The 18,252-nt window shown below is 41.5% G+C and overlaps 1 protein-coding gene across 1 annotated transcript; it reads left to right on the forward strand.

Moving 5' to 3' along the window:
* The first annotated feature begins 13,139 nt into the window (after positions 1-13,139).
* Positions 13,140-17,252, forward strand: LOC306841704 (E3 ubiquitin-protein ligase TRIM39-like). Its single transcript, XM_079371659.1, has 10 exons — positions 13,140-13,188; positions 13,860-14,094; positions 14,186-14,555; positions 14,721-14,816; positions 14,915-15,148; positions 15,238-15,385; positions 15,471-15,497; positions 15,607-15,671; positions 15,910-16,026; positions 16,587-17,252. The coding sequence occupies exons 1-10, from the start codon at positions 13,173-13,175 to the stop codon at positions 16,968-16,970; spliced, it is 1,692 nt and encodes a 563-aa protein (XP_079227785.1). The 5' UTR covers positions 13,140-13,172; the 3' UTR covers positions 16,971-17,252.
* The last annotated feature ends 1,000 nt before the right edge of the window (positions 17,253-18,252 follow it).

An 18,252-nucleotide genomic window follows, 5' to 3' on the forward strand; every position in this document is an offset into this window, starting at 1 on the left:
TCTGGTCTTGCAGTTCCTTGTTTCCCGCTCTTTGTGATGACCCTGATGTTCCTCACCTGTCTGATTAGTCTCACCTGTGTCTGATTACCCCATGTCTATTTAGTCTCTGTGTTTTTCCTCAGTCCCCTGTCGGTTCATTGTCTTTGTCTCTGCTTGTCTGTCTTGACTAGTTGTAATCTGTCGTTTGTTCCCTGCCTTTCTGGATTTAGTATTGAGTAAGTTTTAGTTTTGTGTTTTTGCGTTTCAATTTTGAGTTTGCTTTTTGTTAAATTTTTTGTTTACCACATTCGGGTCCTCCTCCCCTGTACTCTGCCTGCTACTCCGTGACACAAATAGCAAAGCCTCGATAAAGCAATGTCTTTGACGTGTTTGTGTTACGTGTTTACTGATCCAATGCTCGGCTGACTGACAGAACGGCTAATCTTCATGGCCCTGTCGGATAAGATCATTGACTGAACAAATAATGGATGACGCTATTATGATGGGACCAATTGGATAGTTTACTGCCTTGTTGAAGCCTTCAATTTGGCCTTTTGCCGTTTTGGGTTTTCTGGAGCCAAAACTATAGCAAAAAAATAAATAAAACTCTCAGAGGTTGTTCTCAGAAAGGAATTTGAATCAGATGCCCATAAATGACCTGCGAAACGTAAAATATGGTTGATATACCTGCTAAATATGTGCGATCTGTTCCTGTGAGAATCTCTATGCTGAGGTCGGCACTTAAAAACACAATGAGGCCTTTCAGTGCGGCTCACAATGCAGGGTCCTTTCTCTAACTTGGATTACTGTGTGGAATTGAAAAAAATATGCAACATACAACGTCTTAAGTTGTGAGCAGAGTAGAAATAAATCTATCTTCACTTGTCGATACAAATAGAGGGATTCAATTAAATGAAATGTCTTTAATTTTTGCACTTCGCTCTAGGTTTCTCTTTCCCAGATCTTTGAAAACTAGAGCAACCCGTCTGTCAGCCAAGAGCAGCTGTCATCTATCATCACATTGAGCTTCACTTCATAGGCGATGTGACAGACATATTGCTCTTGGCTGAGACTTGTTGTTCTTGGCTAGAGTATTGAGATAAAGCGGATCAATGTTTAACTTGTGTTTTGTTACTATAAGAAGGCGCGTCTGATATGTAAAGACAAAGGAAAACACATACTTGCAAAAATACTTGTTTAGTTAACAGGTTCTGAAGCATATGAATCACAATTTCTTCAAAAGACCTTAGTTATACGTGATAAAAAATGGTTTTCTAACCACTAGCATCTTATGTAACGAAGGGTACTGAAGAAGCTTACGTAACACATTTTTTAACACCTTCAATAAACCTGTACATAGATGCACGTACGTCCTTTTGATTTTTTTTTTTTTTATGAAAGTATTAAAGCTATTTACTTTAATCTAAACCGAGGAGCCTTGCAAGCAGGTGTGTGGTAGTTTTTTTTTTTTTTTAAGTCAAAAAAGAAGAGACGTGAAAACATTAGCAAAACAAAATCCTAATAGTGCTAATATGTTTGTCTTTGGCCACAAACTCCAGATTATTTCCGATCGTTTGTTTCCTCTCCTCCCCTCCGTATCATTTCAGTCCAGAATGTGACTCGAGTCGGCCTACGTAAAAAAATAAATAAAAAAAAGTTTAGCTTTTGCTCTGGATTTCACATAGACCGTATGACCATGTGCTAGCCTAGCCAAGAGGCTGCTCGCCAGCTCAGAGGCTATTTTCTTTTATTCAATTGCAGTTGTTGATGGTGAAGTTAGTTTGTATGATTAAAAATAACTTGTATATCTGTTTTTTACTCATTGTTAATCTGAGTGATGTTGTTCTGATGGAACACCGTGTGATTGTCTCAGTTTGATAATACAGACATAACTAGCCTCTTTCCCCTTTGGTGCAGCATTTGAGGAAGGAGAGAGAGGAGGAGGTGACAGAGGAGGTGCAGCATTTGAGGAAGGAGAGAGAGGAGGAGGTGACAGAGGAGGTGCAGCATTTGAGGAAGGAGAGAGAGGAGGAGGTGACAGAGGAGGTGCAGCATTTGAGGAAGGAGATAGAGGAGGAGGTGACAGAGGAGGTGCAGCATTTGAGGAAGGAGAGAGAGGAGGAGGTGCAGGCGACGGAGGATCAGGTGACCATAGACGGGGAGAGAGAGAACAAGGAAAGGCAGTGAAGGAGGCACAGATGACCAGGTAACTAAATTGTGCATGTAAACACAGAGAACACTGACCTGATGTTTGGTTTGTGTGGTTTCCTCTTAGAACCCCCTCCCCCCCATGTTACACCCAAAGTTACGCCCTTGGGTGTACAGAAATAAATACGTGCGTTTTAGTCAACCAAGTTTTTCTAAAGCGCATAAATCATCATTTCTTCAGAAGGCCTTTATTACATAAGAAAGTTAACGACGTGATAATCGGCTTAGTCACAGTATCTCTCTGGTAAATTGGCTTCTAACCACTAGCATGTTATGCAACCGTAACACATCTCCTTTGATTGACCGTAGATTGAGGTCCTTGCTCTAACACACCTGCTTTAAACCAATGTGTTGTCATCCAGCTCTGCAGAAGCCTGATAACGAGTCACTCATTGGATTCAGCTGCGTCCGAGCAGGGAGACGTCTAAAAGTCTGAGGAAGCTGGTCCTCCAGGACTGGAGTTTCACACCTGTTCTCTATGGTAGTTGTCTTTGTCTCTGCTTGTTTGTCTTGAGTAGTTGTAGTCTGTCGACCAAGTTTTCCTAAAGCGCATAAATCATCATTTCTTCAGAAGGCCTTTATTACATAAGAAAGTTAATGACGTGATAATCGGCTTAGTCACAGTATCTCTCTGGTAAATTGTCTTCTAACCACTAGCATGTTATGCAACCGTAACGCGCCTCCTTTAATTGACCGTAGATTGAGGTGTTTACTTCCTTTTGATGTTTTTCTCTGAAGCATTCAAGCTTTTTTTTTTTCATTTAAAACGAAAAGCCTTGCACGCAGGTGTGCGGTAGTTTTATGGGAAAGAAAACGGAGAAGCCAAAAAGAAGAGCCAAGAAAACGTCAGCGCAACAAACTGTAAATATTGCTCATATTTTCATATCGCAAACGAAAACTACAGATTCTTCCCGATCATTTGTTTCTTTCAAAAACTGATCACTGATATATGGTTACAAATCTTAACAAGGCTAAGGAACGTCATGGAAGATTTTACTCCATTTGTACCACGAATGTCTCATAGAATCTGTCATATAAAATGTATGTGAAATATCTTAGAGTACTACATGCACAGCATATTGGGTGTTTTGTTTCCCATCATTTTGTTCCCTTTATTCTGTTTCTCACACTCTGTACATGTGGGAAGAGTCACCCAGACTCTTCCTCACTGGACTCCATCTCCTTCTCAGCCTTGGGAGATGGTAAATAGTCATGTAGTCTCTTTTCTCACACGAGGGGATAGATGTTGCCCTGCCAGGTGGGCAGTGGCTCTATGTGGCGTGATGGGGGAGTGCTCTGTGTAGTGTGATGGAAATGTATAAGTTTTCATGTTTGCCTTTTCTCGGGGCCTCTTTCTCTCCTCACTGTGTGAGAGAGGGGTCTTCGAACGCTTATCTTGCCTTATCTCGACCAGATCGATCTGGGGGGTTCCTTTTTTGAACAGATCTTCTCACTCTTTATTTTCACTCTTTGGTAATGGGGATCTAATGACGACAGCTAGATGTTAAACGAGGAAATTAACGGCTATGAACCACAGCTGTGAACCTTTTTACGAAAGGTAGCACAGTTCACTGTTTCGGTTGGACAGGTTCAACAAGAAAACATCAAGTATACATTTATTGTATATGATGGACAAGTAGTTGGCTCAAAGCCACTGTGAGTAAATAGTTTCTTATCACAGCACGAAAGACCAAACCCTTCGGTATGCATAGAATCTCACTGTGAAACTCAATATGTTTTTACTTCTCATTCTTCGCATGCACAAGTTTCACTTTTCTTATAATCTTGTTTTATACTCCATTTTATTTAACTTAGTACTTTTGCACATTTAGGTATATTAATGTAAATATTATTTATCTTTTTTACCTCGTTTTATTTTATTTACCGTACCCTTTTTATCTACACCGTGGGGAGGGGGAGAAACGTAATTTCGATTTCACTGTATGTCTGACATATTTTGGAATTGACAAATAAAGAACCTTGAACCTTGAACCCTTGAACCTTGAACCCTTGAACCTTGAACCCTTGAACCCTTGAACCTTGACTCAGCTTGGAAAGATGTTTGTTTTAAGTATATTGCTGTGGCTGATAGAAGTCAGGTCATTTTCTACATTTCATGAACAGGTTGTTCAAAATAACATCTTTCTCCAGTCTACATTTGTTATGCGAGTGTTTATCCAAAGGCCAGGTCCCAAAGTGTTTCTAACAAAGACGAATCCAGATTTGAACCTGCGCTAACTACACTTAAACATACCAGTCCAACAAAAACCAAGCGCCTCAGAACAGTAATGACACAAGACGAGTTAGAGACCGAGACACAAGGTGCTGTGTCCAGACCGATAACTGACCAAGCTTCTGAAGAGGTGAGTGGATAGGTGCTCTCCTCTGATTGGTTGATTGTCTCCACACGCCCATAAAGAACAAAAAAGTGATGAGAATTCGCCTGTGGGATTTTTGCATTGGATTGTGGATCATTGCAGAAAATAACTTCTGTGGCAAACAGATGCGTTTAGTTCAGCAGGGTAATCTTTACAGACGAACACCAATTATGTGAAGTTTGAAGCGTTAATGCAGCCGAGAGAAGTAAAAAATAGTGATGTGTCGGTCGCGAACGTAACGGCTCTAAGACTCGGCTCTGTGAAGTGAACGACAGGAGCCGGCTCGTCATCGGGAGCCAGATGGGAGCCGATTAGTTTTTTTTCTTGTCTTTTTTCTGTTAAAGCCGGAGATCATTGGTGAAGATGTGCGGTTGTGTCTGTGTCCTCACTGATCAGGGGGAGGAGGGGAGGGGTTATACACAGCAGACGAACAGGAGAGACAGAGACAGTTGACTCCTCTGTTATGTCCTCCTCGTATTTTTCTTTAAGTTTTGTTTCATTAAAACCAAAAGTCTGCAGGTCTGTTTCCTAGAACGGCATTTAAATGAATCGGAGCAACGATGTAACGTAGTTTTAAGAGGCAGCCTCAATCAAGTTATCATTTGTTGCAGCAAGAAAGGCAAAGAGGATGATCAGGCTAAGAGGAGAGGAGAACTTTTTATTTTGAACTTGATTTTTTAGAAAGAGCTAAGAGAATGAGAAACAGTGAATGAGCCTATAGATGCAACAGATAGACAATAAAGATGTAAAAATGAAAGGACATGAATCAGAATATTTGAAGTTCATGTTCAAGGCTGAACAGCATTTTATAATATTGTTTGGATGGATAAGTAAAACTGTGACTAAACATGACATCACAATAATAATAATCATGACTCAGCATACTGAGGCTTTTCATTTTAAACATTTAACAGAGGATGAGACAGGAGGAGAGGAGAGAAAGAGCAGGAGAAAGAACCAGTGAGATGAATGTGGAGTCAGGTCCAGGAAGCCCATTATCAGCCCAGGACCCAGTTACATACAAAGACCAGGACCCAGTTACATACAAAGACCAGAGTCTCTATATCACTCAGTCAATCAACATATCAACCAAACACTTAACATACAGCTAGAGATCACCTTAGTTATTTATTGTGAGGCAGCAACTCCACACACACAAATTTGTTTTTTTCCTCTCTCTCTCTCTCTCTCTCTCTCTCTCTCTCTCTCTCTCTCTCTCTCTCTCCCTCACTCTTCAAGCTGCAACTCTGCAGAGTGTCTAAATAAAAGTGTGTTTATATCATAAACATTTGATATAATGCAAATTTCTACAAAAAATCTGAAGAGCCATTTGGGAGCCGAACGAGCCGGCTCTTTTTGGTGAGCCGAGCCAAAAGAGCCGGCTCTCTAAAAAGAGCTGAAATTCCCATCACTAGTAAAAAAAAAATCTAAGCTACACGCAAACTACACCTCGGTCGGTTGATTTTTACGTCACGATCGTTCTGCTTCATCGATCTAATCATCAGTTTTGACAAGTTAGCATAAACGTAGCTCAATAAGTTGTTTATTAACCTAATATTTGCAAGAGCACTAAATAGCATGACTGCAAGCTGTAAGGCGAACTAGTGAGTGATTTCATACTTACTCCTTACAGTCAGCCAGTAAACCTTCTGATGTCAGAAATCAGGGTAGAATGATGTGAAATCAACAGCTTGTTTAAGACGGAACAAAACAGACATAGTTTAAAGTAAAGTTTATATATTCATATCTATCTTTTTAGCATACGTCCCTTCAGATGTACCATCGTGTTTTCAAAGGGGCTTCTTATCGAGGGTTACGCAATTCTCTGGAGTTGTTTTTAACAACTCTCACGCAAAGATGTACAGAAATAGCACATAACCATTTTGTAGGTACAGGTTATACAACATGGTGTCAAACAAATTTACTCCAGTGTTGGTTTGTTACACAAGACGCTCATTAAGAGATTGTTGGCTGAAAGCCATTTGACATTGTGCCTTCAGAAAAATGCGTAATTATCTTCTTCTCTTTAATTTTAACACCAGTAACCTACTGATGTTAACATGCACGCTCTCTTTCCCAGCCGACACACCTTTTATCAACAGGCAGAGCAGGTAACTGCTTGGTGTCCCAAGGTCAGTAAAGGCCCCCAAAGGCGGACAAACTTGACAAACTGTGCAAATTTTGCGACGATAGAAGGAAACCTCCCTGAAGGGGCCCCATCGGACAGCATTCACGCGTGTTGCCCTGCAATGCTCATCAAGAATTATTCCTGAGAAAATCATTAAACCCAACAGACCCAAGAAGTCGCCACCGTTTATAGCTAGCTTAGCTAGTTTAGTTAGCTAGTTAACTTTTCTTTTTTTCCAAATGAGTGTCGAGATCTGTTGTAACTTGCGATGACTAACTAACCACTATTCTCAAAATAAAACTATGAGGCCAAAGATATCTCATCAAATATCCAATCAAAAAAAGCCTCTATTTCCAACTTAATCCACAATTAAAATAAAGAAGTCCAAGGACAACAGCGTCACAATTTTTGTAAGGTTGGTAAAATCAGATATATTTAATCTTTGCACATGTTCTTCTGATTTGATGAAGCATTTTGAATTGAAGAAACATGAACAAAGACACATTAGATAAGATAACATTAAATGTTAAATGCCTTGTGGAATCCCATAATGTAAAATATTCTGCAAGTCCACCTTCGACACACTGCAGGCAAGTGTCAAGCTGAACAAAATATATCAAAGCACACAGGAAGTCAGACAAGGAAATGCACGCCATCACGGTCATCAGGTCAACACCAAAATGTTGTTTTGCATGTTTATTCCCCCGTGATACTCATCTCCCGTTTCTGAAACGTGAGGGGAATGCGATCAGAGGCAACTGTGGTGCTGATGGTCCGAAGCTTGCACGAACAATGTGGTAATCGAGGTTTACTCACATTTTGAGCTTACAAAAGTGGCCATCGGAAGTAGCTAATCCCATTCAAACACATGCATGTGGCGCCGGCGAAGCAGCGGGAGCCACTTGGGGTTAAGCATGTTGCCCAATGACACATTGGACAGGCTGGGGATCGATCCCCCAACTTTACAGTGAGACCAGGCAAACTCGACCTACTGTGTCAATGTTGAGAACAATAAAGGAGGTGATGTGAGGTAAAAACATGTTTGGCTATCTAGCATTCATCAGTTTCTTTGTTAAAGGGTTGGATTAATATGTATAATCGCTGAAAAAATGTCCTTTAACAACAGACGTACTAAACATGTATCTGAAGGAGTACCGACGGTACAGATCAGGTCACTCTGAATGGGAACATACAGTTCTGAAGATCTTATCGTGTTTTGAAGGCGTTCTGTGCCCATCCTTCGATGTCACAAGACCAGCATCAAGTTTCACGATGGTGATGATATGTTTTCAATCATGACAGTTTGCATAGTTAAGAACAATCAAGGTGTCTGTGCAGTGAGTGCATTCTTTTTTTTTGAAGCCTTTGTGAAACTTCCTTGCATGTGAGAAAAGAAGGTCAAACAAAGAGCCGTCTCGCTGGTTGAATGTGAATACAAAGAATCTGTGCAACCTGATAGTCGTGCGATCCGATAAAAATGTGCGTCTTACAGGTGTGCGCACGTGCATGTCTTGGCAGAAAGGAATATGTAGGACATCGTCTGTTCACTTACAGTCAGTTTGTTTATATGCACCATCTTTAATATCGCCCAAATCACATGTAAAACAAATGTTTGTGGGGGCTGATTTAGTGAATTTAAATAATGAAGTAATAATGGAGTCTTTCTGTTCCTCGGCGTTACAACTTTTACCAGAGATAAAGGTCGCAAAAATCTTCCACAGTTAATGGAGAGACCATGTCCAACAAATGTTCACATTTCATGAAAGAATTGACTAGTTAGATGACGTCCGGCAGGTTTTTCTTGCACGTAAACATTGCAAACTCGTGAGTGACGGGTGAAACGTGAGAGCCCACAGCTGATGGTTATCCACGACACACAAAGATGTGTTGCCAGCTTCACTGTGATGGTTGATACTGAGGCGTTCCAGGTTAGCTTCACGTCTCAGTTGTTGAAGACGGAAGCAATCTTTGAGGCCGCTGGAGTCTGTGAAACCTGATAGTCAGGCGATGAAAACATTCGCATTACTTACGGGTGTTCGCACGTGTACAGGATGTCTTGGCAGAAAGGAACATGGAGGTTTCTTTAAGAACTTGTCTTGGCACTGGAGGCACTGGAGAGTGTTTCCACAGGCTTCCTCTGGATCGGGTTATTGGGGGGCTTTCTACCTCTCACCAAATAAAAACTTACTTCAACAAACAAGATATCTAAATAACAGCTTGTGTTATTAAAGCATACATTGTTTGATTGGCTATTGTCTTTGGAATCATCTACAACTCAAAGACAATAGGCCCTGATAATTGAAGGCCCGACCTCCCCTACTACCTTTGGAAATGGTAGGTATCATATATTGTACCCTATGTTTTGATATGGTGAGAAGAAAGACTTTTATCTAGATTTGTCAGTGCAGATAAGTTACTGTGGGAGAAATATGATCTACTCAGCAGGTACAGTACAAGATGTCCTTTTTAAACCTCCTTCAAGAAACTAATCCCAAGAAAGTCGATCAAGGAGAACAGCTTTTGGAAGGACTGACAGATGTAGTTTTCTATCATCAGCATATAATGATGTTTTTACCTTAATAACAGAGCAAATACAGCCAATCCTTTAACACTCAGGCTTCCTTAAGGTTAAAGGGTCCATCAGTAAATACCATCAGTGGAGGAAGAATGCAACAAACAAGACGTTTCTTTTACTTTCGTTTCCTTTGAGTTAGGTTCAGTTTTTTTTTTAAGGGTATACCTGGCCTTTAAAAACAGTGATGTGTTGTAAGTAAAATTGGAGGTTTAAGCATCGTAGTAAATGATTTACTCGCCCCTGTCTTAATTACTGTTGTTGAATAGGCTCGTCAAACAGCATAGAAAGAAAACAATTAATCACCTTAATGAGTCACACCCACGTTTGGCCTCAGGTTTGACATTTTTTAACAGCTTGCAGAGCTATGTGAACACAACTGTTTATTAAGTTGTGAACTGTGCTCATAAAATAAGACTCTCTCTGAGGTACCGAAGCTCCCTAAACGGTTTCATTTGACCGCCAAAATGTAATCAGATCATCGTTGAGTCCAAACAAACATCCGTGCCAAATTATAGGACATTCTTTGAAGGTGTACCTGTTGCCTTTAAAAGTGGATTTCTTTGCCGAATTTGAAGAAATCCCCTCCAATTCAAATTCAAAAAACTTTATTTGTCCCCGGGGGGGAAATTCAAGTCGTTCTCTATCGCAGGGATCCCATTTACAAGAACTGGATTGAAGGTTGGATATGAAGGGGTGTCCAAGGAGGGAACAGGCACCTTTCCAGCTACCAGACCCATGTCCATACCTTGGTCCGTACTGAGACCTCTACAGGCAGACCTCCACCTCCAACCCAAAGACCCCACAGACTGAGATACTTGATCTGATGAGGTTATTGTAAATGCTAGTGGCATCAGTTATCACCCCAGAACTGCCAAAAAAATTCACATGGGCCAAGAAAACAAGCTGGTAAAATGCAGTCTATTAACGTAGACTGGACTACCTGTTAGAGGTCCAGCTTGCCCGTGTGATCGTGTGATTGTGACCAGACAAATGCACAAAACTGAGACTGGTGTTTCCACGCTGCTTTGATTGAGAACTCTCGTCCCAAAAGCAGGAAGGTGGGTCGTAACGAGCCAGACAGACTCGTCACAGTCGGCCGTCGTCGACACTAGTAATTTCCCGTCTGCTTGTTTTGTCAGGGCCTTTAATCTTTTACGACACGACCAGGAGAATCAGCGTATCTGTCAGCTTGTGTGCACAACTTGCGTGGGTGTGGATGATTCATTGTCTATTTTTTGCCGTGTCGTTTGCAGCGCTGTGCCAGTGCGAGGACTTTGCACACATTGTGACTGCCAAAGATTCAAAGAGGAGATGATTAAGAAAGATGTGGATCAGCTGTCCGTGTCAGTCTGGAATCATTTCATGTATGAGTCAGACTGTGTGAACATGCGCTTTTTCATTCAACTACATTATTAACCCTTTCCCCCCCCCCCCCCCCAGCTTTATTACAGGTAATAATAAGCACATTTAAAATAAGCCATCAGGGGGCGCCGGTCGTGCAGTGGCAGTGCATGCGTCACGTGGGTGGCCCGGGTTCGATTCTGACCCGTGGACCACCTCCTGCATGTCTGTCCACTCTCTCTCCCTCTATCCAAATAAAGGCATAAAAGCCCGAAAATAAATATTTACATCAGTACTTAGTCTTAAAACCACCCTTTATCTACATTTTGAAACATTGATCTTCTATTGAATTATTGTGACTTTGACTTTGTTGTTTTCACTGCAGTCTGAGCTGCTTGTATTTAAGTCAGGATCTGAGTTTTTGTTTTATCCAAAGGATGAAATGTTCCTCTAATGCATTGGAAAAATAAGGTCATGACATTTTGATTAAAAAAAACAGTTTTTACTTCCTCAAGAATATCACGCAACACGTATGTGTTGTGCAAACCTTCAATGTCACAAAACCACACAAGTCTTATCGGCTGAAACCTCGGACAATGGGATCTTTCATTCATGCCTAACGAAGCAGCTCACATGAAAGGCGTGAGCTGCTTTGAAGCGCCTTATCAGCGTTTCCTTCGTCAGCTTTCGTGTTCTGTGAACTCGACTGTAACGTGAACAAATCTCTGATCAGTAAGGATTATTTTTCTCTCCACAAAACGGCCCGATTATCGAGACCATTCTGACGTCCAGACAGCAGAAGAACTGAACGCCTCTTTAAACGACATCTTCACATTGCAGTTCATGATTGTGACGATTATCTCTTGAAAGAAATGTGTCAGCAGCACAATTACAATTATAATGCTCAGTGAAGCCTATATTAGAGAAGACTCCAGTTTTACCCTGGTTGTATAATGCTCAGGTCGGTTACGTATGCAGGTTGGCATATGTTATATAAAAACAACATTAAGCTTTTATCATCTGGCAGCAAATCTGAATTCTCAGACGACCCAGCGGTAAGGTTGCCCTCCATGTAGGCTTTAGTCCACCACGTGGGCGGTCTGGGTTCAAGCTCGACCTTCTGCCCTCTGTGTGACTTCTGTTTAGTGTCATGTCAAATAAAGGCTAAAAACTCTGCACGTAACCTGCAGGATTAATAACCAGGCGGTGTGCTACAAGCTTTATCTGTTCGCCTCACTGACATTATATTCTCTCTTCTTTTCCGCCTCCCCTCCAGTCTCTGACATAAACTGTACTCACCCGTCCATTAAAGTGACTACATCACAGGGATGCATGTGGACAATTATTTCTTAAATCATCTTTGTAAAACCCTTCTTGAAATGATTGAAACCGAAAAGGTTTGACCAGATTCTTGAGGGCCTTTTTGAGACCAACGTAAATTAGTTGGAGAAAACGATGGTGCTTGTTGACAGTGAATTGATCCGTTCTGACCAACCTGAAAATGTTTTTGTTTCTGTCATTGATGCTGAAGTTTAGGCAGTGTTGGTTCTGTGAGCTGAAAGATCTCCAATAGTCATTCTTATTTATAGGTGCCTATGTGGCAGCCGCTACTGTTAAAGCACTATATAATGCACACCATGTGGGTTGGGAATGCCGAATCTTTTCTCAGTCAAAACATTTTTTTTTAACTTTAATCCCTGCTACATCAACCAAAACAGAAGAAGTGACCATTGAGCAGCATTACTGTTTTTATAAGTCTATTTTTATATTTTTCCGGGGAAAAAAACCCAAAAAACGACCGACTCTCTCTTTAAGAAAGAAGCTGCGATTTCATTAGAAACACGTTCTGTCTTTTTTAACAATAATAATAATAATAATAATAATAATGCTTTACATCTATATAGCGCTTTTAGATGTTCAAAGCGCTCAACAGAGAAAATAAAAATAAGATAAAAACAAAATGAGAAAATAAACAAATGAACAAATAAATGGTATTATTTCTCAGTCCATCTAAGAGGATGCCACAGGTTTCTGCACCTTTAAATAAATAATAACACAAAATAATAATGATAGTTTGTTTAAGTAATCAAAGACGTCAGATAACAACAGGGACTTAGATTTTATTACTTCAGGTTTATGATGTGATGGTCGTGACTCATGACGGGTGCACATGACCCTCAGTCATTGTCTTCCAGATCTAGGCCGGTCAAAGTTCCCGGTGAAGTTTATTTAATGATAATTATATAATTACAGGTGATGAACATAATCGTAAGTGAGTTCTTTTTCCCATCCACACCATTAATTACAGCCTGTATGCAATTAAAAAAAAAATCCCACATTTCATCATCACATCCAGTCAAACTTTCTAACCCAACCCTTCCGGATCTTCAAGTCAGAGTCATTCACAAAGGGTTTAATGTGATGTCTCGTTTATCCACCCGGAAAGACGAGAAGAACCAGACCAGAATAAAGAGTGAGTGTCAGCGTAAAAGGGGGAGGAGCCAGACGGTACAGTCACCTATTTAAAGGCTGCACCTGCGAAGATGAATCACTAACCGTCAACATGAGCACACAAACAGGTAAGAAGGCGCTGATTTTACTCCTGCAAGAAAAGACGACAAACTTTGAAAGTGGATTTAATATTTGGAATAATATTAATATTTAATATTTGATGTGGACGTCTTTTTAAAAAAAATCATTTAGATAAATATCCAAACAAAAATGACTTATCTGGGCTGTAGTCTAATAACTAACTTAAAAAACATGTTTACTTGGACTTCTATCTTTTGGTCATATTGTTTGAAATCGCTCACGATTATCCTTCTTTAAATGACTTTTACAAATCAGCACATTTTGCAACATCTTGTGCTCGTGAACTTCATCTTTTTGTTGCTTTTGCTCCATCACACTGCTCAGTGATTACAACCTGTTGCAGGCGACAGAACTAATTATAGTCACATTTGGATTTCAACTTTTTTCTACTCGCTGTGCTCGACCTGCTTGGTTATAAACTTGTACTAGCTATATGTTCTCAGTTTTAAAGCGATGATCAAACATTCATTTGTCTGTTTTCCGGTTTGGAAAAAAATAAAAGTCCGTTTGTCATTAGTGTGTCGTAATCTGGGAACACATGACTCATTAATTACAAACGGCTCCAATGAGTAAGAGTGCCTTTTCTGGATTTATTCCAAGTGAATCACTTTGCTGAAGTGTTTTTGTTAAATTCAGTTCTTTTTTTTTTCCCTTCCAGTTACAAACATGGCCTCTGTGCCACTCGAGTTACAGCTCAGGTGCTGCATCTGTCTGGACACCTTCACCGACCCCGTCTCCATCCCGTGTGGACACAACTTCTGCCTGGACTGCATCGAGGGCTTCTGGGACACCAAGGAGCAGTCTCAGTGTCCCCTGTGCAAAGAGACGTTCGGGCAACGTCCAGAGCTCCGCATCAACCGCGGATTCTCCGACATCGTTGAACTCTTTAAAAGGTTTGTTTTGCCGGCATTTTTAGCCGATCTGTCGTGTCACGATTTTTCACATCCAGCCATAAAACTAAACCGATGATTTCAAAACTAAAAGGTCCAAGACGCACGAACTGATCCCAGAGGAGGAGGACTGGAATCATTCCCCGAACCAGCTGATACACGCAGAAGAAGTCCCCTGCGACATCTGCCGCGGGAACAAGCTGACGTCAGTGAAGTCGTGCCTGGTGTGTCAGACTTCGTACTGCGACGCTCACCTCACGCCGCACCTGAAGGACGCGGCGCTGAAGAGACACCGGCTGACCGAGCCGGCCACTTTCTCCAGCAGCCACCTGTGCAGGAAGCACAACAAGCCGCTGACCATGTTCTGCAGGAAGGACCAGGCGCCCGTGTGCGAGGAGTGCACGGAGGGCAGCCACAAACAGCACAAGGTCGTCGTCATAGAGAAAGCAAGCAGGAAGTTCAAGGTGAGGAATTGAGTTTTATCCTGGCATCAATTGGCTTGAAAAAAGGAAATCAGGCCGCTCTGTTTGCTTTTTTTTCCTTGCTCATAGATGCAAATAAATCTCCATTTATTTTCCTAAAGTCGTTTTTAAGAATGTTTTTTTTTTTTGGGGGATTTTTTTCTGCAGGCTCGTTTGAGGGGAACAAAAATGGAAATTCAGCAGATGATCCATGCAAGACGGATGAAAATGGAGCAGATGAAAAATTCGGTGGATCTGAGCAGAGTGAGTTAACTCTAAAAAAAAAAAAAAAAAAAGAGTAAGAAAAAAAAGAAAAAAGGAGTGAAAGTGTTTGTATTCACGCGTCCTGTTTAAACCTGCAGAAAGCCACAGAGAGGGAGATACAACACAGCGCCCAGGTGTGCTCGGTGCTGATCTCCACCGTGGAGCGACACCAGGCCGAGCTGGTGGAGGAGCTGGCCGAGAGGCAGCGCGAGGCCGAGAGGAGAGCCGAGCAGCTGCTGGACGAGCTGGAGCGCGAAATCAAAGATCTGCAGAGCAGGAGCAACGAGCTGCAGCACCTGGAGCTCACGCCCAACTCCCTGCACCTGCTGCAGGTAAATCCACACGCCCCAATCTAGTCAAACAGCTCCTGGAAGGTCACTTCAAGAGGTCATGACAATCCCTTGTGTCTTCTCTATTTTAGAGTTTCCCGCCTCTGAGCAGACTCCCGTCGACCAAAGAGTGGTCGGAGGTCACGGTGTACACGGATAACTGCATGGGGACTGTGAGCGAAGCCGTCCTCAAGCTCACCGAACTCTGGAAAGAACTCGCAATCAAACTCTTTGCAGAAGGTCAGTAACCTTTCTGCAGAATTTAAAACAAAAAAAAACACAAGGCCTGAAAATAACCCTTTTTATTCTCCTTTCATGTTTGCAGAAGCAGACAAGCTGCATCAATATGCTGGTAAGCTTGCAAACCCGCATCCACCTGTTTTATCCAAATGACGTGTTTGAACCTTGATTAGAATCTGTTGGACGGCTCGACTCACTGATGTCTCTCTTTGTCTCTGCAGTCGACGTCACTCTGGATCCTGAGACGGCTTCGGGTTGGCTGGTCGTGTCTCCGGACCAAAAGAAGGTATTGTCACATTTCATGACCTCGACAGTCTGAAAGGGGAAACCAGTAACTCTTCAGATGTCTTTAGTGGGACGATTTGAGAGCACGCTGAACTCGTTTGTGTCCCACTTTAGGTGGAAAAGTTGAGACGTTTAATCTGGGTTGGGTGTGGTGGTGAAAAAGCTCGTCACAATGAGGGGACCTTAGGTCACATGCTGGCTTATACAACCGTGACACTGACACTGATATGATCCTTCAGGTGAGCAGTCAACAGACGAAGGATCCCGTCACAGACACTCCTCAGAGGTTTGACGCCTGCGTCTGCGTGTTGGGGAAACAAAGCTTCACGTCTGGAAGGCGCTACTGGGAAGTTGAGGTACGAGATCCAAAAAAACCCCCCAAAAAAAACAAGAAAAGAAATGATTTTGAGTTTTTTGTGTGTCCTGTCTGTTCAAAGAAACATGAAAAACTTCTGGTTTAATTCTTTGTTTTTTGAGGACATGACACAGATAACAGACTAAGATTGTGCAGAGTCAAAAAATATTTTAAAAAAGGGTTTAGGTTGAAAATAAGTGTTTTACAGAGAATAACTGAAGTCACAGCGAGGTCAAAAACACATGATAAAAATAAATAAATAATCCTGAAGCATTGAAATGTATAATTTACATCACAGGCATGAAACACGTTTAAATCATCTCTAGCACACCACAAATCTTTTTTTATTTTGTTTCTTACAGCTGATCCGTATCATGGATTATTAGTTATTATTATTTATTGTTAATATTTTTTCAGAGGAGAATTAAAATATCTTTTTCAAATATCCACCTTAATGGAAAAACGTTACTAAATGAATGTTGACGCCTTTTTAAACGGAGGGATTGATGTTTGTTCCCGTTGAATATCGTGTGACTCACCATGTTCGACGTCGTGTTTCAGGTCGGAGATAAAATCGAATGGGACGTCGGCGTGGCGAGGGAGTCCGTCAACAGGAAGGGGGCCATCTCCGTGAGTCCCGGAAGCGGATACTGGGCGATCTGTCGGAGGAAAGGCGGCAGTCTGAGCGCGTGCGCCGGCCCCTCCGTCAACCTCCAGCTTCCGAAAAACCCCAAGAAAGTGGGCGTGTACCTGGATCACGACGCGGGCTCCGTGTCCTTCTACGACGCCGAGGCGAAGACTCACATCTACACGTACGGCGGCTGCTCCTTCAGCGAGCCTCTGTGTCCGTACTTTAACCCCTGCGTCCAAGACAACGGGAGGAACACGGCCCCCCTGATCATCTGTCCTCTGAAGAAACAGATCACCATCGAGTCGAATGTTTGATTTGAAATTAAAAAAAAAAAAATCATGAGGGAAGGTCGGCGGACATTTTGAACCTTTTGTAGGTTTCGACACGTTTATTTTACTGTATTAGTATTTAACCCTGAGTGGCCTGCAACAGGCTGAAACCACAGATCTGTTTTTATGATGCAGATCTCTATAAATGTATATCAGATACTTTATATGTGGTGAAAGGAACTGTGAAATATGACAAATGTGTACTTTGAGACATTTAAGTGTGAAACTGAAAAAACAACGTGACAAATAAATGTAACTGTGAAATTATTCCATTTTTGCCGCCTCATTTTTTTTCAATTTTTGTCCATGTTGACGCTGACATTTCTTCTTTTCTGACTCCTTTAAACTGCAAAGTCAGCTCATTTAACTTCACAACTTTAGGAATATTTTAATAATAATGATAATAATACATTTTATTTGAGGGCGCCTTTCAAAAAACCCACGGACACTTTACATGCAAGGTTTTGATTTTAACTTTAATCATTATTAGCCTTGTGGCTCCCCCTTGTTCAGATGCCTCCCCACACACACATACACACACTGCATACACACACACACACACACCTACACACACACATTGTATACACACACACACTGTGTACCCCTACACACACACACAGTGTACACATACACACATTCACACACTGTATATATATACACACACACACTGTATACACACACACACACACACTCTCTCTCCTCTTGGGGACAGTCCTGACAAAGCTTTTATTATTACTCGTTAAAAACAACATCAGGAGTCTTTTCAGCAAACTAAACACAGAAAATCTGTTTCCTGTTCGGGTTTGTTTGCTTTGGTCCAAATCATGAAACAAATGTCCACAACATGGTTGAATAATAACGTCAGGTTTGCTCTGTGTTGACACAGGGACATGTCCGAGCTGTTATCGGTCAAACCTTCTTGCTGGAAACATCTCGGATGTGACTTGTTGACTTCTACTTTTCTGTTCCTGCTCCTCAGACACTTTTAAATTTCAGATTGGACGAACAACTAAAAGGACGGATGTCTGCTTTGATCATCTGTCTTCATGTTGTCTCCTCTGTGCTGTTTCCTAAAGAGCGAGTAGATTCAGTGTTTCACACATTTAAAGCCATCTGACTAAATACATCTATGAACGTCTGCACGCCATTCATCATGTGGCTGTTTTAGTAGTGACATAACAATCCTACCCACAATGCACTGTGTGTCTGTCTGCGGTTGTTGGCTGTTAAATCAAGGTGAAGTCGTGTTCTTATGAAAAACAAAGAC

This window comes from Symphodus melops (assembly GCF_947650265.1).
Source record: "Symphodus melops genome assembly, chromosome: 20".
NCBI lineage: Eukaryota > Metazoa > Chordata > Actinopteri > Labriformes > Labridae > Symphodus > Symphodus melops.